General features: G+C 41.8%; 3 protein-coding genes across 4 annotated transcripts; 1 reads left to right on the top strand and 2 right to left on the bottom strand.

The window, feature by feature from the left end:
- Positions 1 to 237: 237 nt before the first annotated feature.
- Positions 238 to 4,434, bottom strand: LOC120551891 (Golgi reassembly-stacking protein 1-like). Its single transcript, XM_039789464.1, has 9 exons — positions 4,193 to 4,434; positions 3,593 to 3,673; positions 2,743 to 2,946; positions 2,332 to 2,418; positions 2,087 to 2,217; positions 1,847 to 1,985; positions 1,636 to 1,753; positions 1,419 to 1,541; positions 238 to 1,032 (listed from the first exon to the last, which is right to left on the bottom strand). Exons 1-9 carry the CDS (start codon positions 4,256 to 4,258, stop codon positions 764 to 766), a joined length of 1,218 nt encoding a protein of 405 aa, XP_039645398.1. The 5' UTR covers positions 4,259 to 4,434; the 3' UTR covers positions 238 to 763.
- A 951-nt stretch (positions 4,435 to 5,385) lies between these two features.
- Positions 5,386 to 7,615, top strand: LOC120552381 (chymotrypsin-like elastase family member 2A). Its single transcript, XM_039790405.1, has 8 exons — positions 5,386 to 5,477; positions 5,585 to 5,679; positions 5,903 to 6,009; positions 6,111 to 6,239; positions 6,516 to 6,652; positions 6,831 to 6,976; positions 7,285 to 7,434; positions 7,545 to 7,615. The coding sequence occupies exons 1-8, from the start codon at positions 5,444 to 5,446 to the stop codon at positions 7,554 to 7,556; spliced, it is 810 nt and encodes a 269-aa protein (XP_039646339.1). The 5' UTR covers positions 5,386 to 5,443; the 3' UTR covers positions 7,557 to 7,615.
- A 589-nt stretch (positions 7,616 to 8,204) lies between these two features.
- csrnp1b (cysteine-serine-rich nuclear protein 1b) lies at positions 8,205 to 21,278 on the bottom strand. Of its 2 annotated transcripts, XM_039790190.1 has the most exons (6): positions 21,019 to 21,278; positions 16,389 to 16,504; positions 14,395 to 14,587; positions 12,212 to 12,471; positions 11,806 to 12,102; positions 8,205 to 11,684 (listed from the first exon to the last, which is right to left on the bottom strand). In XM_039790190.1, exons 3-6 carry the CDS (start codon positions 14,567 to 14,569, stop codon positions 10,710 to 10,712), a joined length of 1,707 nt encoding a protein of 568 aa, XP_039646124.1. In that variant the 5' UTR covers positions 14,570 to 14,587; positions 16,389 to 16,504; positions 21,019 to 21,278; the 3' UTR covers positions 8,205 to 10,709. The 2 variants fall into 2 exon arrangements, with proteins under 2 accessions (XP_039646124.1, XP_039646123.1); XM_039790189.1 differs by lacking the exon at positions 16,389 to 16,504.
- Positions 21,279 to 22,151: the final 873 nt, after the last annotated feature.

Here is a 22,151-nt window from a genome sequence, read left to right as displayed (position 1 = left end):
ACCCTTTGCTTTTTTTATTAATAAGGGAAAAAATTCCACTAACTAACCCTGACAAAGCACACCTGTGAAGTGAAAACCATTTCAGGTGACTACCTCATGAAGCTCATTGAGAGAACACCAAGGGTTTGCAGAGTTATCAAAAAAAGCAAAAGGTGGCTACTTTGAGGAATCTAAAATATAAGACATGTTTTCAGTTATTTCACACTTTTTTGTTAAGTACATAATTCCATATGTGTTCATTCATAGTTTTGATGCCTTCAGTGAGAATCTACAACGTAAATAGTCATGAAAATAAAGGAAACGCATTGAATTAGAAGGTGTGTCCAAACCTTTGGCCTGTACTGTATATCACGATATCTTGATATGATTCCATCGAAAGTTACATTTATCATATTGAATTATTGCCCAGCCCTAACTCACCTTTGGCTTTTTAGTGCAAACTAGGATGACTTTTAACAGCATCTAAGACTCCACTAAGGCACCATGCTGCATGATGTTGAGACATACAGTATGCCTAAATTAAAGAGTACATTCATGTTGTATTAACCATAATTCCAGTCAACATACTATCTCTCTTAAATGTGCAATTCAACATGCAGCAATGGAACCTGGATATAAATTAAACTCTTAGAAATGAAAACATGGCTCCAGTGATGCAACCTACATTCATAAGGGAAGCTTTCTGTTTTCTAGTGTGCTCCAAATGTCCTAATGCAACTAGCATCAGTTATGAGTTAAACAGGTTACTTATACTCTGGTCTTCTTAACTGTCGCATGCAGCAGTCTTCCATGTCTCTTCCTCCATTGTATTCTCTGAGCTTAAGGGCTCAGAACTATTTTTTTGCACCTCTGGGATACTCGCGTCACTCAGGTTCTCTGTGGTGACTTCAAGGCCTGTAAGGTAATCCGCAGCCTCTCTGCTCGGAGAAGTAGTAGTGACCCGGTCAATAACACCCTCCGGCTCGGTCTCCTGGATGTCTGAGTCTTCTTCCCTCTCTGGAGAGGAAGGTCTTTGGTCAACAGATGAGGTATCTGTAAAAATAGAGAAATAAACAAGTGTAGGTAAAGGAGACTTCCACCTCAGGATACTGTATGCTGTTAAACGGTTGCACGAAATTGTTTTAATATCAAACTGAAAGAAAACCTTGACACTGTTTTAGAAACGCTTTGCTATGGTTATTTTTGTTGCACATATATTCAAATATCTATCATTTAGGAGGACATTTTTTATACGGCAATAAAAGAAAAATAATTCACCAACTAAGCCATTAAATGAGCCCAGACATGCGAGGCATGCAAACAATAGCTGGTTTAAACCGCCTTCATTTTTCTATTCAAGCCGGATGGCATTGAAAACATGTAATTGCGCCATTCAGCTGCACAATTCAATCACTTGTAGAGGGTGTAGAGGTACTTACCAAAGCTACACTGATCTCCAGAGTCATCCCCGTAATTAACAAACATGGAGCTCTGGCCCATTTCATTGGTGGAAACCATGTCTGACAAGTCTGGAGTCATTGCTTCGGTTGTGTTGGAAATATCTGCAATTCATTACATTTTGTTCTGTGTGAAAACACATCGACTAAATCAAACACTGAAAACAAATGAATGCTTCTTAAAATGAGATCTGGTAACCTAAGTTCACAGCTAGCTGAGTAGACGAGGATACACACAAGTCCTGCACAGCTCCTTCGACTTGATGCAAATCTATTTCACCGATGCTAGAGGGGCTCCATGCATCCACTGAAGGCACCTGTGACAAAAGAACTTGTGTTTTAGACAAGCGGAAGAAAACAATGTCTCTACCAAAGAACATTTAATAAAAGAAAGATGTGATAACCTGTACCTCAGTGTGGTCGCTTGCAACCAGCTCTTCGCTGCTGTCAATCGCTGTAGACTGCAGAACATTTTTGTTCTGGCTGTTAGGGTGAGCTGGACGAGTTGGAATTCTGTGCAAGTAGCCATAGCCAATGCCACAGCCTAAGCTACAATTTGAGGAAAACAAAACTAGGGTAATACTATAAATGTTTATTGTGTCTGTACATATACAGGTGACATGATAAGAAAAGATCACAGCTATTCTTACCTTCCCTCTCCTCCCCATGCTCCATTTGGAGTCACCACTACCTCTCTGCAATTGTCAGTCTGTGTGTTGTACACCAGCAGCTTCAGAGGTTTCCCCTCGTTGGCTTCAATCAAAGAAAAGAAATCCTCTGACTGCGACACAAAAATAAAAGGAATTTCAGATTTTGCACTGTGTTTTGTTCATGAACGCTTGCATCTTTTTTATATCCATGTAAAAAAGAATGTGAATAAAACCAGAAAGCTTACATCTTGTAACACCTGGTCAGCTCCCACAATGAAGTCATCATGAGCAATAAGGCCAGCCAAAGCTGCAGGAGAACTGGCTTCCACATCCTGAAAAAAGGGAAAGATAGTTATGAAGACATTTATATTTAAAACAGTGTATATGTAACACACCAATATTTGGTCGTACCAAATTAGGAGGTACCAATCCCACAAGAATATGACTTAATTTAATGTTTAGGAACCCCCTAGCAAATTTGGCACAAAAATTAAGTAGATTTGAAGCCTTCAACTCTTCTTTATATTATTCTAACTAAAAGAAAATGCCCTGGCTACTACCTCAAAGCCGCCAATAAACTATTTTATATCAGGCCAGCAAGAGTTAAACAAAAAAAAGTTAAAGAATAGCCCCTATAAAGGCTAGACTTGACTTACCAAGACATGCCAAACGTTCTCATTGGCTCCTTCAAAGCTGCAGAAGCGGACACTAGCGCCCAGCAGACCCTGACCACCCCACATGTTACTGGGTATCACCTCCAGTTCCCTCACCCGCTGGGTTTTAGAGTTGTACACTTCAAGTTTGACCGCTTTCTCCACATTGGCCTTTAGAAGGTCTTTCAGCAAGTCACTTTCTTTATTCTGGAGAAACAAGAGAAATGTGGACTATTCCAGCTGTGGCAGTGCAGCGACGGCAAACCAGTTTTTTACGTAAAAGAACATGAAATGAGATTATAGCAGACTCTATGGCCCATACTATAATTCAGGCCCGATGTTTGAAATGTATTGTGGGGAACACAGAAAAATTGGCTGTCAAACTGGGTTTGCAGTAGAAACACAGCACATAAGCACACATCAATGTACACTTAAACAGTCCCAAATGAGTTAAAAGGACCAGGCCAAAACAAAGAATGTTATCTTTGTTGTCCCACAAAATAGTATGTGAAACAGCAACTCTGCTGTGGTAAGCTATACAAACAAAAGCCTAAAGGTAAAGGCTCAACATTCCTCTGCAGGGATAGGTCAGAGGAGTCCTTATCAGGTAAATGAAAAAAAAAAACATTTCTTACATCAGTATCAAATATTCAAATGTTCTTATCTAACCTTAAACCTAACCTAACATTAAATGCTACTCACCTTGTCCCATTTTTTTTTTTTTAAATCAAATGCGCTTATCTATTCGATGCCACCCATTCACTACAACCCAATGTTTGTCATTTGGTAATATATTTACATTTGGTGAGTGGACATGCCACCATTTACTTAAGCATCATAGGAGTCTACTCACAAGTCTGGTATTTCCTATAGAGAGAATGAAGTCAAAGAAGGGCTCCAGACCAGCCCTCAGAGCTGGGGAGTCCTCCTGAACCTGAAATATGAAAAAACAAAACACATATGAGATTTGGCTGATTTGACAGAAAGGGTACCATGTTATAGTCGCCACCCTGTGTGAACTAAAGATATTGCATTGTCCAGAATTTGGGGATTCTCATTGGGCGATATCACACAGTTGGTGTTGCTCACATGCTTAATTTGTAACTTTATTATTATTATTATTGTAACTTTATAATGTATCCTTACTAGTATCAGTTTCTAGTACTCAACAGTTACAATCTCTAGCAAAGCTAAAGAGCCTGGATGTTTGCCAAATGCCACCTCATCATGGGCGGACACCATTAAAGCTGACCACGGTTTATACGAGTTACTAACAACCTGACAATTACAAACCAGCGACTGGGTTACTTTCTTCATAGATAGCTACATGCAGCAACAACATTTGTTCATAACTAGCATAGTTAGCAAGCCAGTGAGCTAAAAGTGGGTAACCCAGATTCAAAAAGTGAGTTGTAGGGTATATAACCTTGCACTACGCTACTACGTAACTTACCCCGTGGACATGATATCCACTACAAGTTCCCCCATCTGACAAAAACGAGCTTTGTGGTAGCCCCATTGCCTTCAACAGTTAACGTTATAGCTATGTAATATTACTGACTAGCTAATTGCCACTGAGGTAGAGTAACGTTAATGTAGAAGTCATTACTGAAAGATACACAGCTGATCCAAGCTAGCTAGCGCCAAGAACAACAGCAGCAGAGGCAGGTTGACAGCATAGACAGCCGCAGCCACTTCAAGACAAAGCTAATAAATAAAGATGCTAGAAAAATCGAGCCTATGTGAGTTCACGAATCTGCGTTCGATTAGCTGCCCTTGACGGGTTATTCTAGCAACAGAAAACACTATTGTAAAAGCTTTAATTTCATTCATTAAGAATGGACATTGTCCGTGATCAATTTCAATACAAGTTACAACACGTACAAATATATTTGGCAGTTTGTAGCCTTACATAAAGCACGTCTGAGGAAAATCAAGCAACACTGTTTCTGTGTTATATTTCTCATTAAGCTTGATTTGACCGGCGTTTCAAATGGGGTCAGTTTACCCATTACCACGTCCGGGAGAGAACAAAATACAAAATTAGCTGACCTAAGAAAGATGTTTACAGTTAACTATCTCCCATATTGGTGTATAAGGATAGCACAAAAGAAAGTGAACATTTTACTTTAGGCTATATTAAGATTTTGTTAAACCTGAGCATGATGAAAATGGATCATCTGGAGAGATCTCATGTTAAAGCAGCTCAGGATAAAGTTGTAGTCACCAAACACACAACTGGTTATATTCCCACAGAACATCATCATAATAACAACAATAATGTTTACATTTTAAAAGATTATATTTTATATAAATCATTTATATAAAATATAATCTTATAAAATACTACCTCCAGAAATTTCTACATTCCTATCTTTATGACTTTTTGTATGCATATATAGGTGTTTGTACTACATAATTACATGTCTGTATCTTCCACTGAAATACTCTTCTTTGGGGTTGAATAAAGTCATGCACTGTTAGCAGGCTGTGGGACATTTTCTTCTTGTTGATCAGTTTCAAAAGTTATCTGTAGGAAAATGTGTAATTGAGTCATGCTCTTTACAGATGGTTTAGTTGAATTGGCCTGCATGTAAATGCACCTGCTCTTCTCCCACCATGATAGTACTTTCTGAAGGTCTTCTAATCTCAAACTGATATAAATACCGGTAGTTAAACAGCATCTGGTCCTCAGTGTTCCAACATGATTTGGCTTGTGGCTTGCCTGTCCTGCATTGGTAAGTTTTTCAAGAAACATATACCAACACACTTTACAGTGTTGTTTGTGAATATTAACACAATTACAATGGTATTCTCTCTTTTCATGCTCATATGTGCACCAAAGGGCTGATTTGTGCTGAAACACCCTTCAACCATAATGTCCACAACGAGAGGGTCATAGGAGGCCACGATGCTAAACCCAACACCTGGAAATGGCAGGTAAAACCTATAAGCACTTTTTTTTTCAATGATTCTATCCAATTGTGGGGCTTTTTGTGTCAGTATAATAAGCATTAACAGTGGTTTTCTTATTTCTAATTGAGCAAATAGGCTCAACAATGAGCTACTATACTGTAGACCTCATCGTACTTATTTGATTTCTGAAATAACATGAAATCCTCTTATCATTATCAGTGTCTATTTGTTCTCTGTTTCCTCTCAGGTTTCTCTCCAGTATGATTCATACAATGATGGTTATTTCGCCCACATCTGTGGAGGCACTATCATTAGTAGTTTCTACATTATGACTGCAGCTCACTGTATCCTCAGGTTGGGTGTCTCACTATCCTTATTGACATATTATTCCTTGTCTGCTGGATAAATGATTGTAAATAAACATAGTGTGTCTTTGCTTCTTACTTTCCTGTCAGCATGCATGCTAGTCTGTACCGTGTGGTGGTGGGTGAGTACAACCTGTATGAGTATGAAGGCAGCGAGCAGTTCATCCGTGTGGAAATGATTGATGTCCATCCTGGCTGGACTGAAGACCTTAGCAAAGGGTAAAGTGAAAACAAGTCAGACCACTTACCTTAATTTAGCCATTTAAAAGCACAAGTTCTTTTGATAGCAGTGGCCCAAGGGGATAGTTCCAAGGGTGAGGGCATCACATGCATTCACATTTACAACTGTGTTACCCCTTTCCCGCAACTTTGGCCACAGAGCTGTAGGGCTTTGGAATGAGGTGTCTTGCACAAATAGATGGTAACAGAACTACTGTATCTCCTCCCCCTCAAATGAAAACAGTCACAACTTTGCTTCTTTTTTGTGTCTATTAGAAATGATATTGCTCTCTTGAGACTGGCTAATCCTGTGAATGACAACGGCTATGTGGCCATTGCCAACCTTCCCTACCCTTACGAGACGCTGCCTCATGAGTTCACCTGTTACATCACTGGCTGGGGACTCATGGACTGTGAGAAGACTCTCTCTCTCACACACACACACACACACACACACACACACACACACACACACACACACACACACACACACACACACACACACACACACACACACACACACACACATATACTATATGTCCCATGAAACCCATTTATGCACATCTAATAAAAAACACTTTCTTTTCACAGACGTAGGGAGCATCCCTACCATCCTGCAGGTGGCTCCCATCTCGGTGGTGGAGCATTCAGTCTGCTCCCAGCCTAACTGGTGGGGCAGCAATGCTTTGGAAACCATGGTGTGTGCTGGAGGGGATGGAGTCATATCAGGCTGCCAGGTACAGCAAACATATGTTTGCATACTTTTTTGATTTCTATAAATGCAAGACCATGACAATTCAGATGTTCTTTTGAATTATTGTTGTCTTATTTATTTTACTGTAATTTAAAGTTAATCTCCACACTTAAATGGTATTGTAAGAGATCCTGAACTTGCGACTTATTTACTAATTTAGGATGATCATTCTGACATCATAATGTCACCCAGTAGATCTCCGTCTAAGTAAAAACTGTATAAAAGAAGCTGAGTAAGAGGTATTCCACAGTCTTCAAACTAGAGCCCTATTCTTGTTTCTACCTGTCCCAGGGCGACTCCGGAGGTCCCCTGAACTGCTTCACACATGGAGCCTGGACGGTCCATGGTGTTGTCAGTTACGGTCCATCTGGCGAGTGCAACCAAGTGACTAAACCCACTGTCTTCACCAGAGTCTCTTCCTTCGAAGACTGGATCTTTTCAGTAAGCCTCCTGTTATCTCTATAATGTGATTCTGAAAATGTCACTATTTTTTGTCTGTCTATTTCAGTTGCCTGACTTTTCATTTATTTGTATGTTTTTTTTTTCTCCAGATAGTCCAATAGGTGGCACAGTGTATTCTGTCAAATGGAACCTGTGAAATAAAATGTATTTGCATCTCATTCATTTGTGTGTTTAACATTAATTTAGCCAAAGAGTGGCGACAATACTTCATGTTAAGACTAAATAACTGACTATAGTATACTATATAATTTGCTTACAACTAGTCTGCAAATGGGGCCACAGCTAAAGGGCCCCTGGGCGAATGGTAACTATCCTGATCCTCTGACCTCCCAATCTGCCGCAATCCCAGTGGATGACAAAATCCTAAGGATGTTTTAAACCAAAAGACCAAAGAGACTGGATTTATATTAGACTTCTTAAGTGGTAATGTGGCACAGAGGTAAAACCCTTTAATGTAGTCAGAATCAAAGAAAACCAAAAGGAATTCTTGTAACATCTACCTAAAGACTTAACGAGAACCACATTTTCTTAATGCTGTCCAAATGTGAGCTATATGCAGTCACCGCCATGACATTTCCTTCTTGTCTGGAGTTTCTGGCCATATGTTTGTGGTGGTAGTCAGGAGACTACAGCGTGACATCACATAAAGTGTTTTTCTCTTAACCATGGAGACCAGAAGCCACAGATGAATTCCAGTGGTTTACACACAAAAAAAAACAAAGAATGTCAATGCATTTAATGTGAACGTGGACTATTTACTGCCTTTAATGCTATAGAAAATATGATTTTAGTAGGTTAGAACATGAAACCATTGAACATCTTTTCAGTTCGGAAGCCAAGACTACATCAAATATGCATAAGATAAATCAAAGACTGCAATATGGGCATATTTGCTTATCCTCTGAATCTAAACTTCACTCAGGTTTATTATGTAGCTTAAAGTTCATTTTAACAAAACAGCATATGACAAACAGCATTTAGAAAATGTTTTTTTTTTTTATTATTTGGAGGGACAGGCTGTCAAAATGGCTTAGATGAAAGAAACTGTTTTCAACAGCAGGTTAAGGTGTGAATATGTAAAAAATAAAGCAGCTTTGTTTGCTCTGCAGGACCATTCAAGCAGAAATATGTACAACACAAAAGGCAAAAAGTAAGACACGTTCTTTGAAAACAAAAATTAAAAAAGCTGTACTGTAATACATTACATTGATAAACACTTACTGTTGCCATTTCTTCATGAAAATTGATGTTTTATACAATAGAAACAAATGTTTGCTTGCAAAAATCAGTGCCCTCTTCATGGCATAGGAACATATATCGGATGGATTTCAAAGTAATCAAAAAGGCAAAAAGCGAATAATACATTTCCAATGTGCACTCAGCACTTTTTCAAAGTATACAAGTAATCAGAAGAAGTTTTAACAAACAGGACCTGCATGCATAATTTCTAAAGGGTCCAGAAAGGTTGTTAAAACAGCTGTAGAAAGGGTGAGATATATACATCTACTCTCTAGTGTCCTCAGCTGTTCACACAGGTGACAGCAGAATCACCTTTGAAAGGTGTTCTATCATGAATGAGGCAACTCTTCAATTTTCAGGGTTTGTGTGTGTGATAAAAAATGTATAATATATGCAGTTTTTATCCACAAAAACCCTTTACATGTGTAATTATCACATAATGTAACCCAAGTCACAGACTTCCAAGAAATTCAGAATACAATCAAATTGATCTTTGCAATTTACTTAGTTTTAGTGGCATTTCGCTAATATATCTAACCATAAGACTGCCTATGAAAAATACTTCAGAATGCTAGAGAGCGATAACCTTCATAAGTATACATTTCTCTATAATTCATATATTACAAAGGTTTTCCCAGATTGAAAATTACTAATTTTTCTTTCTTAATAAAATATTCAATTTATCAGTGATTAGAATTCTTTTGTCAAGCTACATAAATTAGTTACAAAATATTAGTGTAATTTTATATGGTTACATTATAGGCAGCGATACAATAGACCCATAATTTAGTTTCAGTGATTAGGGGGATTCCACAGTTTTCAGTCCCAAAGCTTATATGGAAGCACTGTGCACACACCGTTGGCTGGCATGGCTCCCCTGATAAGCAGGCACATCCAGTAAACTTCACAACACCCCATTTTATTGCCAAAATGTCTTAAATTAAATAACTAATGAAGTGATGACATAATAAGTTATCCCCAAAAATGTTAAATGTAAAAGAGAATAGATATTAAATACTTTCTTATGGACTTGTGGTCCCATTTCCCATAACAATGACTTAATGGGATATGGAAAAAAGGAAGGAAGATTGCACTTTCAGGTGAAAATATCAAACCACAGTGCTTCTTGAGTGAAAGTAGGCTTTATCTGAAATAAATAGAATAAAATCATAAAAGGAAATAATTTAAAAACAAAAGTAATAATAAAGACAATACAAGCTACAGCTTTAAAATGGTATGAGCATTATTTCTAGTTACCCAGCTCATAAATAAGAAACTCCATAATTTAGCGTTGAACTGTTGAATCGACCCCATAAAACCACAACAATGCCTATTACATAACTATTTTCACAGATAAAGTGCTGATCGAGGAGCTTTTAGAGGGATTTTTTTTGTACCATAGAAGACCCTTGGGAAAGATCTTGAGGAGAAAGAGTCATCTAGCTTCAGGATTCAACACAGGGAGGACCCTACCTACTCAAGTCATCTGGGTGTAAGCCCAAAGGGAGGACATGAACAGGACTACGTTGTGATTTGACTCGGTTCCATATGAAGGCCATCACAGCAATGGTCACCATACATTGCCTCCAAAAGCTAGAAAGCTAGAAAAAATCCCTGAGGTGCACATTCAGCTGTGTTGAGATTCCCAACCTGGCCCTGGTTAAGGTTGATTCCTGTTTAGCATATGGTTGGCGATCTGGGTTTGGTTAAAAGAGCTTTCTTAGGAACTGAGAGCCATCATTGGTTTCTATGGGCCTGGGCAATTTGATCTCAATTTGTATCACTTTTAACACTAGCTGCCATCTCACACAGCAATCATCCCAAACTGCTTTGCTAACGTTTTGAAGGCAAGTCTGGAATTTAAACATTTATTAGGCAAGAAGGAAATCACAGCTTCCTTCAAAAAAAAAAAAAAAAAAAGAATTACGTTGACATTGACTTCTTATGTGCATGGTCGGTCCCCTCCAAAACCCATGTTTTTTTTCTTTGCACTGTCCACACATTTTCACGTTTTGTCAAACTTTCACAGATTCCATCACAGACAACTTCATGGCTTCCTCCAACAGCTGATTGTCTGTAAATGTGGCAGGGGGTTCTGGGACAGATTCTGAAAGGCCAATCAGCGACTCCAGGAGGCAGGTCCCGGGGTCGCTTGCCGGAGGGAAGCTAGGGTAACTAGGCAATTGAAACTGAAAAAAGTTGTCCATGTGTTCGTACTCCTTGAGGGAGTTGTAGAGCGAGCTGGGCCCCAAGCAGGGGAACCCGTCAAAGAACTCCAGGTCTGACTCCGAGGAGAGGCTCAGGTCCATGTTATAATTTGCCGAGCGATCGATGGTAGGGGAGGGCGTGCGCGGCACACTGCTGCTATGGAATAGGCCGTTTTCCTGGTTGGCGTTCTCATCCAAAAGTTCTGAGATGGTTGTTGCTCGATTGTCTGTGTGATCGTCCAACAGCGCGGCGTCTATATTGTCATTGTCGTCAGCAAAGTCCACCATGCTAAAGCTACTAAAAGCCTCCGTAGATGGCTGTTGCTGTTCATGCCGCTGGTCTGGGCAGCAAGTGTCTTTATAGTTCCCACCGTCCCTGATACTTCGTGAGCCGTTCTCTGTGCCACTGAAACTGAAAATGCGGCTCAGGCCTTTCTCATCCACATCCAGCTGGGTGCGATGCTCACACCGGCTCTCGCCTGCCTCAGAGTCCTCACTCTGACCTGAAGAGTCTGACAAATCTGTCATATCGCTGCTGCAACTGTTCTCTCCAGTTGCTGCCAATTCTGAACTAAAGGGGAAGGAGGGCACTGCTGGTAAGGTGGTTGTGTTCTCCTCCTCCTCCTCTGTGCTCGACTGCTCCTCTAGCCTCTTCTCCAGCTCCAGCTTCATGATAGTGTGGATGTAATGCGTCTGTACCCTGGTGGAGTTGAACTCAATGCGCCCTTCTGTGTTTCCACAGCCGTCCTTGGTACAGCCACATGGGAAAGAGGAATGATCCATCTGTGGAAAGCAGAAGGAAGTAGTTAAATATCTTGTAAAATTACAGATAAGAAGTCCCAATTGGATTGTGATTTGGAGCCCTTGGTGTTGAATCACAGTTTAGGGGATTTTTGGCTCTTACCTGACATTTGATACCGGCTAGGCTGCAGCTACAGGTCTCAGGCTCGCAGAAGCCCTGGCAGTCACAACCGCAGTTCTCCCTGGAGATCCTCAGTTCATGCAGCTGTCTCTTCTCCTCCTTTTCGATCTTCTTCACACCGGCTGCTTTGAGCAGTCCGTAGCGACGTTTTGGCGGGTAGGGCTGGAGGAAAGAGCCCTCGTCCAAATTGGCCCCACTGATGTCGATGTCCTGCTCAGGGATGTCGTCCACCGTTAGCTGTTCCGCCTCCTCGTTCTCTTGGGTTCCGTTCTTAGTTAGCTGGAGAGGACAAAAGGTATTAAATGAATAATAGTTGTATTGAATTTGCGCATCAGAATTTGGGGATTTTTACAAATTATTCGACACACTTTAGTGCAACTTTGCTCACCTTCAATTTGAGAGCCTCCAGCTTTTCCTCTCTGAGTCTGTTAAGGAATTTTTCCCGGCGTAGGAGCCGCTGCTCCACAGCAAACTCAGCAAGTGAATATGTGCGGAGCGTGCTGTGGCGCTGCATCATGCCTAGAGTGCATCCTCCCCGACTGGGAACACTAGTGAAGCCCTGGCACCGAGGGAAGAAGAACACTGTCACCTGGTCAAAGGTCACGTTGCCCCGTCGTGGTCTCTTGGATTTCTTAAGGATGGATGTTGCTGTTGATGGGGAAAGAATAGATTAAGAATACATCTTGTCAAAAAAGGAGATTGGATTTTTAACCAGAAGGTTATTGGTGAATTCTTTCGAACTGCCTTAATTGTTTTTATGTGCCACTAGATGGCATAATGCCCCATCATGTGAAGTCTGAAATGAGATGTGTGCAAACCCTGCTGAACAGACTGTAAAAGGACACCCTCTGATTCATTGCCCTAGTCCTCAACCAAGCCTTATCATGTACCTAATTAAAACACACTGCTAACAGGAGTCTGAACACACTTCCATCCTTTTAAAGTGAAACCTAAACTAACGAGAATCCATTCAGCCTTGTTTCTTGTCCTACTGTGCGACAAAAACCACCCAGTCCTGGAATTTCCTTGTGGTGGCCAACACTGTGGAGGAAGCAGAGCTGCCAGGATCTCACAAATGGGTGAATAAATGCTCGGGGCTTGCGGAAGAGGTCGAGGGTGGAAGTGTAGCTCTCAGGACAGGAATAAAAATGGCCCACCCTGGACTCTGTGCAAGCTGACAATCCCCACAAATGGCCCAGTAACTGAGAGGAGTCAAAGGTCCTTTCTCTGTTGAAAACATTCAGAATCCAAAGCAACTAGCCATCTTTCTATACTCAGACAAATACAATAAAACCATATGGGAATCAAAGTGGAACCATATGTGGGAACAATTATTCAAGCATTATTATAAATTCCACTTCCTCTGCCCAGGAATATTCAACACGACTTTTGAGCCTTGCATTAAGACCAGCAACTTTTTCCTTTGCATAACCTGCCAGTTTTTTTTTTTTTTTGTCCATGTATGTGTGAACAGAAAAGGATGCTGTTACTCCACATGTGTTTCATTACATCTTTATTATGTGGTGGGGAATTTCTTGTAGATTCCCCTTTTCTCAGCCATGGAGCTTTCTTGGGACACACCCTGAACAACTGTCCTCCAACGGGAAAATATGTGTACTCCGTGTGATAATTGAAGCTCAGAGGTTGAAAAACAACCTTTTACCCCAATGCAAGTCCAGACAGTAGATTTACTATGTGGACTAAATCTGTCGCTAGGGGTAATACAGATTAAACAAACTGCCAGTTTCAGCTTTACATCCATCAAATCCAGTCAGGCTTATGACACCTGCAGGAGACAAATGACACCTACTCTTCTGCCTCTAAATGGGATAGCTTTGCAGGCTGTTTTTCCCCCTTCACCTCATAATGGCAGGAATCTTTCTGTCCAACACAAACACCGGATTATAATGGTTTGCACAATCTGCTCCTCTAGATGTGTCTGCATGCCTTCTTTTCTTGATTGTCCTACCCCGACACTTTTTTGTATCCCTTCACCCAGCCTCTTTCAGCACCTGTGCTGGGTGCACGCCCGGGCTTCAGACAAGGCTCTGTGTGTTCCCAGCCTTGGCAACCTGCCACGCTTCTCCTCCTGGCTCCCTGCCCCGCCATCCTGGAAACCTCACAAATGTTTGCCCTTCTCCCCCTACAATCCCTCTCCAACCCGGCCGGTCCCCTAAAGGCCAGCAGACGCACCCAGGTCCAGACAGAAACACTGAAGCCTCTCGACCCATATCTCTCAAGAAAAAAAAAAGGTGAGGCTCTGTCTGTCTGCAAGGCTCTGGGAAGAAGGTGCAGACCGAGCCAAGGTGAGCAGCCACTACATAATGCGATTAGCCATTTTGCAGCTTTAGGGCATAAAATCAAAAGGGGCATTCATTGCAGAAGTCTGAAATCATTTCTGTGAAATGTTTCATGAGCTGCCAGCTGCCTAAATTCCTTAACTCTCCCCCGTTTTTATGGGTTTGTTATCAGAGCCTCCGCGGAGCAGTAAAGACGAGGCAAGAGAATGCATTTAAAAGCATGTACCATCAGCTTTTTCTATGATTTATTGTTGCTGAAGAGGACACTCACTGTTGAAATGTGTTGCTGGGGAGCTGGGGTTGCTGGGAGTGGAATCCAGAGTGTCCGAGTAGCAGCTCTCCCCCTCCGAGTCCCAGCCTGAGCAGGCAGAGGAGAGGGAGGAGAGTGAGGAGTAGCATGGATCCTCATCCACCTCCTCAAACTTCCTCTTGAGAAGCCCACTCATGGCGTTAGTTCGAACAATCTGCAAGAAAGAGCAGAGGTTGGGGTTATTAGGAAATGATTTACACTTATTTTACCAGCTTTGAAGTTTTGTCTTATGAATGTACAGTAATATAACACAGCCAGAACCAATGAATAAACATGATCTCTATGTTGCATGAATGCTTTTGTACACACACAGGCCTTTTACAGCGTTATTGGTACAAGCGAGTCCTATGCTATGTCATGTGAGACTGTATGCATCCAAATCTTGAGCTGCACTCAGCTAAGAGTAGAAGATAGCCATGGCGCAGGAAGCAATCAATCAGGCCTATTCACATACGTCAAAAATGACTGGACCCTTCACCCTCTTCCAACTCTCATCAGCTCAGCAAATGCATTGATTAGAAGGAAGGACTGAGCACAGGGTTGACCAAATTCAGCCATAGACATTTAATCTGAATCATTCCCTTTAGGCAGCACTATCAAATAAGTGGGTCAACGCCGGGGCAATTTTCCACTTTTTTTAATGTGTTTGCATAGCCCTAATAGTAAATATGTACAGCTATGCACAGTCAAGATGTTTTGTTTCCTGCGTGTATTCTTTCAGAGCTCCCGTGAGAGGGGCTGCTGGCTCAGCGATAAAGACAATCAATCCTTTGAGAGAGACAGGCAGGCAGGCAGACAGACAGACAGACAAACAAGAGACAAGGAGAAAAAAAAAAAAGATGATCATGAGGGGAGAGAATACCATTTACCCTCTATTCTTCCAAAATATGCCCAATATCTCTGAAACCTCTTCCATGTACAGGCTTTGTTGATATATTTAAATCTTAGTTTAGTCAATGAATAATAGCCTACTCTTGTTGCTCAACCAAATCAACCTCAGCGTGTTGCAGGAAAAAAAGAACAAACCACAGACAAAAAATGAACACGTTGGATGAGAAGGAAGGTTTACTGCTGGTGTGTTTTATGGTTACGGTGACGTTAATGCGTCACGTATCTCTGACAAACAACACACAGTCTTCTTCACAATTTCTGGGAAGCGTGAGGCAACTGCTATACAAGACAGGTCATCATCGCAGTCTGGGGGCCGAGCTCCTGCTAACTTAAACAAGGAGGGACGGAGGGTTGGAGGAGAGGAAGGAAATGAGGGGAGAGGGAAGACATGACTGGGCTCAAGTCCAGCGCAGACACTCCCTTCCATGATGTGGAATGGGAAAGGAGGCTTTTACTTTACCCATAAATACATCATTTTTACCATCAAACTGTTTACCGTCTTTGGAATCGCAGCCAAATCATTTACAGATGCTGCAGCTGAAGCATGTAAGGAATGCACTTTAATTTTGGTTATGTTATATTTTTGGTATTTTTGTATAAATGTTTAAAAGGAAATGTCAGTTTTGCACTTTCTGTTGCTTTTTTGGCTTGATTTTTTTTGTGGGAGAACTGCAGATTAGATTTAAGTTAGTTTAATTTATGTAGCAAACCTGTCAATTATTAGACCGAACGTGGCTAGACACACCAAGCTGTCCTGCCAACAGGCTAATTCATCACCTCTACTCCTTAGAGGACGGCTCAATGGGTCAAAGACTTGATACGTCATGCCCAGAGATCCTCCAATGGCATTAAAGGAACTTTAACTCCACGTGTAGCCTGCATGCCTGGTTTGTCTTATCGGGATGTTATGCAAGCGTCAGCAATCGCAGAACAGGAAAAAAATGCCTAAGCAGGTAAGAAGAAAGGTCATTTTCAGCATGGAACAGGGAGCAATTATGTAAAACCGTTCCTGCCTTTTGACAAGGATAAAAGAGAAATCAGAGTCAAGGGCAAGAGGCTGACACCTTTGTATATGCAGTGGAGGGGGGGGTTGTTATTGCTGCAGTCAGATATCGTTGTCCCCAGTGCACATATGATGAATGAATCACCTTGCAACGGGTCAAGCTGGCTCCTACCGTCCCTGCAACAAACAAAAAGGCATCCCTTACATTGTGACCACCTCAGCGGTTTTTCCACATTACCGAACCAATGAGAAAGGCAGTCGCTCAATTCCCATCCATCAACTCTCTCGAGCAGGCAATAATCTCCAAATGCCTTTCACAGCTACTAATATTATCACATCATGGGATTTGCCTTGAAACAATTTAGAAACATCTGGGTGCAGCATCTGTTGCTTACGTATTCACTGATGCAACAAGTGTGTTCTGAACGCCACACCACAGCATACATATAAAAGAGGAGCACACATGGGTTCACCTTACATTTTTGACATCACTCCCACCCCCAATTCCCTGTAAAAAAACAACAACATGATAACAAAGCTGCGAGGCATCCTCAAGGGAGTGCATAGCGCCAGCTAAGCAAAGTCTTTTTAATTAAAAGCTGCAGTGAGGCAGAAGGGGAGAAGAGGGAGAGAGGTGGGGGCAGTGGTGTCAGAACTGGGTCATTGTCTCTTGACTGCAGTCTACCTGACACATTGATTTGTTAATCCTGTTTAACGGGCAGAAACAATGGCGAGAGGTTAATCCTGGCAAGGGGACGGCTTGTAGTCAATCAGGAGCTTCTCAGCCTGCTCAGCCACTGCCTGCACCCACAGAACAAGGCCAACAGAGCAGGGAGAGTGGATGGAACAAGGGAATGGTTGAAAAAAAGACAACAATCGTGCAATGACTCATTTGCAAAAGGGTGGAGGGAAGGGAGGAAAAAAAGAACAAAGATGAAAGAGAAGAATTCAGAGCCAGCTCCTCAAGTAAGCCGTGCCTGTGAATGTCTGCTCTAAACGGAGAATGGATGGGATCGGACAGCCGAGCCAGAGAAGGAGCACAGCATGTTTTCAATGGCACACTAAATTATGCATCACTGTCATTCCATCAACCACACACAGGCAGGCAGATAAAGGACGCATCCGCTGAGGTGCTCCCCAGCCAGTTGTCACAGAGTTGGGAAGATAAATCTCTGGCAAGGAGATTTGTCACCAGAAGCACTACACAGCTCCAGTCAGACGCATAACTATGTCATTCGAATAAGATTATCTTGATACATGCAGCTACAGGCTGTTAATATGAATCCCAATTCATTACTATTTTATCAACAGAAAAAAAAAAAGTTCTTAAGGATTCTTAAATTATTCCAACAGCTGAGAATGTTAAAACATGTTAAAAAGTTTAAGTTTAATAAATCACTCATTAAGAACATTCAACAGCAATTTAGCTAATAGCATTGTTCTACCTCTTCACTTTAGGTAATACCTTTTAAAAAATAAATAAAGAAATAAATAAAAAAAAAAAGGAGGAGTGGAATTTGTATGTCCAGGGAAATCTTAAAAGCCTAAAAAAGGGAAAAAAAGGCTGCATGCATACATGCATGCATGTGTGAATACATATCCCAGTAGCTTGTTTAAACTGACCCTGTCTGCCCTGCAGCCCAACAGGACAAGTCACAGTTGACTTTGCCCCCTTGCACTACCTGTCCAGCCCCTGTGCAGCTGATAACAGTGTGGGTGGGAGCGACAAGACACACTAAACTTAGCCAGCCAAAAGCATTTACATGGCACACTGACAACCCTGTGCAGTGCCTGAATGACTGACTGAGTCGAGTGCTCATAAAATGTGATAATGATGAACCTGGGAGTCTTCCTGTGTGTGTAGGAGCGTGTCTGGGCAGGCTGCCCCCCTCCAGGCTTCATGGTATTGCACCTCTCACTTCCAGCTCTGTCACTGAGGAGACAGGGGGTAATTGATCAGAGCCATCAAGGTGCCGGCGGGCTGGATTCCAGCGCCTGCACAGCTGGGGAAACACTGGCTTGTTTCTTAAACTCAGCTGTTACTCAGAAGCGCTCCACCTGCTGGAACAAAGCAGGGAGAGCTCCTGTTTTCTCCTCTATGAGTCTGTTGTTCTCCCTGAAGCCCAAAGCTCGCTCTGACTGTGCCACAGAAACATTCTGTTCCTCTGCCCCGACCCGGGCACACTCCAATTCCAAAAAGGAGAGGTAGTGGGAAGAAGGAGGGAGGATTGTACAAAAAAAATAAATAATGTCATGTCTCCCTGCCACAGGAATTCCTTTCTGGCAGCGCCACTCTTGCTGTAATAGTGGGAGAAGAACACAGGCTCTATCTAAGCCAGATGTGTTTTCTACTGCTAACCACTGGAAAGTCCTACTCCCATAAGGCAGCCGAGCGAGCTACCTCTACTGGCCACACCTGACAGGGTTATTAGCTTGCACGTGGACCTCACATGCCCTCAGCTGCCATTAATCTGCTATGCAGGCCAAACTTTAATAGCCAGGTGATGCCTGCAGGAGTCAGACTGTTACTGATTTGGGTTAGTTTACTGAAAATTGTAAACCATAGAGAGGGCTGATTTTAAGTACACTAATTCCTGGGGAAAGTCTCACTATGCACAAAGAAATATAAAAAAGCATGTGTGTGTGTGTGTGTGTGTGTGTGTGTGTGTGTGTGTGTGTGTGTGTGTGTGTGTGTGTGTGTGTGTGTGTGTGTGTGTGTGTTCGTGGGTTCAGGGGTCATGCTCCAGTCTGGGACACTTGCAGTATGGAATGCTGGGAGAGGACAAAGCAGATGGGAACTCTCCACTGCTGTGTGAGAGACCATGAGCAGACTCCCTGCACCCCCCGACCACCACCACCACCACCCCCCCATCCCCTCTCACATCTCCAGGCACAAAAGCGTGGGGCCATCCTGCGTGACCAAAATGAAGCAGGCACAGACAACCTTGTCTAAACCCAGCACTACTACTGCTGCTGCTGCGTCTCCCAGCTGGGGAGACAGATACTAAAAGTGTGTGTGAGCTTCCTGAGGTTGTGAAACGTACACTGCAGTGAACAGGAAGTGGCCATCCAGATCATCTATGCTGACAGCTGCAGGCACCACAAGGTTAACCGAGTACAGGATCATATGATGGAGATGAGGGAGTCAGTCATGGATGACCATTATTGAAATTCCTCCAAAAATTGCAAATAGCTTTTGTTGCTTCATGCCATTTAGGTTTAAGAGAACATTTTGGTTGGTTATTATTTTTAGAGGGATCATAAAAAAATATATACTATATAGGCTAACCTACCTAGCCTACTACACAAGTGAGATATTCAACATGAGTGCACATTTCTGAGAAATGCACAGCGTAAAGTCCTATATTCCCTTCTATGTAAACAAAGGATCATTCAGCTCTCTCTCTGCCTAATTCCAGAAAACATGATTCCAAAAAGGATCCGGGTGAGGTCGCGCTAGAGACGATTAAATTAATTCAGTCAGTCGCTTTATCAAAAACAGATAGAGTCTGGCTCTATAAAATAAGAGCCTCAGACTAATAGTGCTGTTTCTGAATAATGCATTACTAGCTTCTTATGAAAATAATCATCTTGTAAATAGGCTAAACAAACAGCAGACACACTCGCTGTTTTTTCTATGAGGTTGAAATAACAAACATTATAGGCAATGCGTCATAATTATTGGTTAGGAGGAAAATATCCATGTGCTCCTGTGCAGAATTATTCAAACAATGAAGGCGCTCAACATTCCGTATCCACACCTGGCTCCTAGCGTAAACTGATATCTGCACCAAGTGAAAATAAATCAACCATCAATCAAAAACCAATCATTAAATGTAGCCGAACGTGCACGACGTGAAGTGCTCTCTCCCAGTTGACCCGATCATTCCTCATGATTAATGCTAATTCTAATGACAGCAGTCCTGTCAGCTGTGTGTGTGTGTGTGTGTGTGTGTGTGTGTGTGTGTGTGTGTGTGTGTGTGTGTGTGTGTGTGTGTGTGTGTGTGTGTGTGTGTGTGTGTGTGTGTGTGTGTGTGTGTGTGTGTGTGTGTGTGTGTGTGTGTTCACATGTAGTGCCTTCAGGAGTCGCTCGTGTTACAAGAGGCGCACCAGCACCACTGAGGTGAACAAGAACAACTCCGCACGGGTTCAATAGGACACAAAGCCGCCCTCATCAACAGTTCACACATAAATGAATCCACATCTGAAAACACACTATAATGTAAAGCAAAACACGCCTGGCGTGAGCTGTGAAGTTTCTACAAACCTGATTAATCAGCGATCAATATATGAATCAATAAGTGAATGGAGCGGTTTGTTGGAATCTCGCCTAAACCAATACATGGATTTTATTCCTTTGCAATCAGATTAAATCACCTGCGTGTAAACCAGCCCAATTAGTTAAAACTCACTTCAGCGAGCAGCCCAACCATGTCAATATGTAGCCGACAATAAAAGCGTCACGTTAAACGACTAAATGAAGTGTGTTTAAAAGGAAACCCAGACAACAAACTGTAAAGATTCATTTGTAACAACATATTGTCACACAGCTACACAAGCAGTGCATTTAAAGGGACTCCAACACAAGAGAAAGAACATTCAAACTATTTGGCTTCCCTCCTCCGCTGAGGTTAAACACATCAAAAACGGTGTTCAGTCACCCACCAGCTCCATTCTGTGTCTATACTCACCACCAAGTCAAGTATCCGATCACCATTAGGGACTAAATAGCGTTGGATAAACAGCCGATGTGATAACAGTGGAGTAATCCAGTATGGCACGAAGAAATGCAACGCTTATCCCCGCATATAGACAGCTCTCGGTGCTATTGTCTGTGTGTGTCTCCGCCGTACGGGGCTTCGTACCAGCTGAAGCGCTTCCCTTGTCTGTAGCAGACTGCCGAGAAGCGCAGCCTTTTTCGTCAGTGGAAAACTCCCTCCTGGCGTCTGGTCTGACGCAGGCGGTGACACAGGGAGGCTGCCCACGCCGCTTCCTGCCTGTCCTCTTATGTGACTGTGTGCCCGTACTACCTGCATGAGAAAAATACATAGGTCATCTAACGTAGCCTTTTAATATAATAATAGGCCTAATAATTATAAAATACTCGCGAGCCCTTAAAGTGCCTCTGGTGGTGAGTTTGTGCACATAGCATATTTAGATAGATAGATAGATAGATAGATAGATAGATAGATAGATAGATAGATAGATATATAGATAGATAGATAGATAGATAGATAGATAGATAGATAGATAGATAGATAGATAGATAGATAGATAGATACAGTTATGCCTATACAAGAATATAATATGATTAGAAAATTCAGTTGTAAAAACATAAAACTAAAATTAAAAACTAGAAGTATACAATGATAGTGTGTGGTAATATTCTGTACATAGCCTATAGTGCAATGTAGTGTAAGGATAGGGTGTTGTATCGGTTCTCCTAATTACCTACTGTAGCTAGGTAAACTATTAAAAAAACATTGATTAATCTGAAAATAATATAATATAATAATAATATAGGCTACTGTAGGGTATATTGTCTTGTATGTGGTGTTCTTAACTGACCATATAGCAAATAAGACTGGAGTCTCTGACCTGTGCCTTACATCTTCACATAAAAAAAAAACAATTGCTTGGAAACCTCCATAACCAATTTCAGAGGATCTCCAGATTCTTCTCTTTATGAGCTAACTGGTGCACAGTGAGAAGTAGTGACGTCAGTAGACAGATATCATCATCTCTAATATTGACGTGGGAGGTGTTGTAATGCTAGCTGGTATGGCTTATTTCCAGTTAAAGGAAAACACTTCGACTAAGCTGG

This window comes from Perca fluviatilis, chromosome 22 (assembly GCF_010015445.1).
Source record: "Perca fluviatilis chromosome 22, GENO_Pfluv_1.0, whole genome shotgun sequence".
In the NCBI taxonomy this organism is placed as follows: Eukaryota; Metazoa; Chordata; class Actinopteri; order Perciformes; family Percidae; genus Perca; species Perca fluviatilis.
The sequence above is the reverse complement of the archived record's forward strand: the minus strand, read 5'-3'. Positions and strand labels throughout refer to the sequence as shown.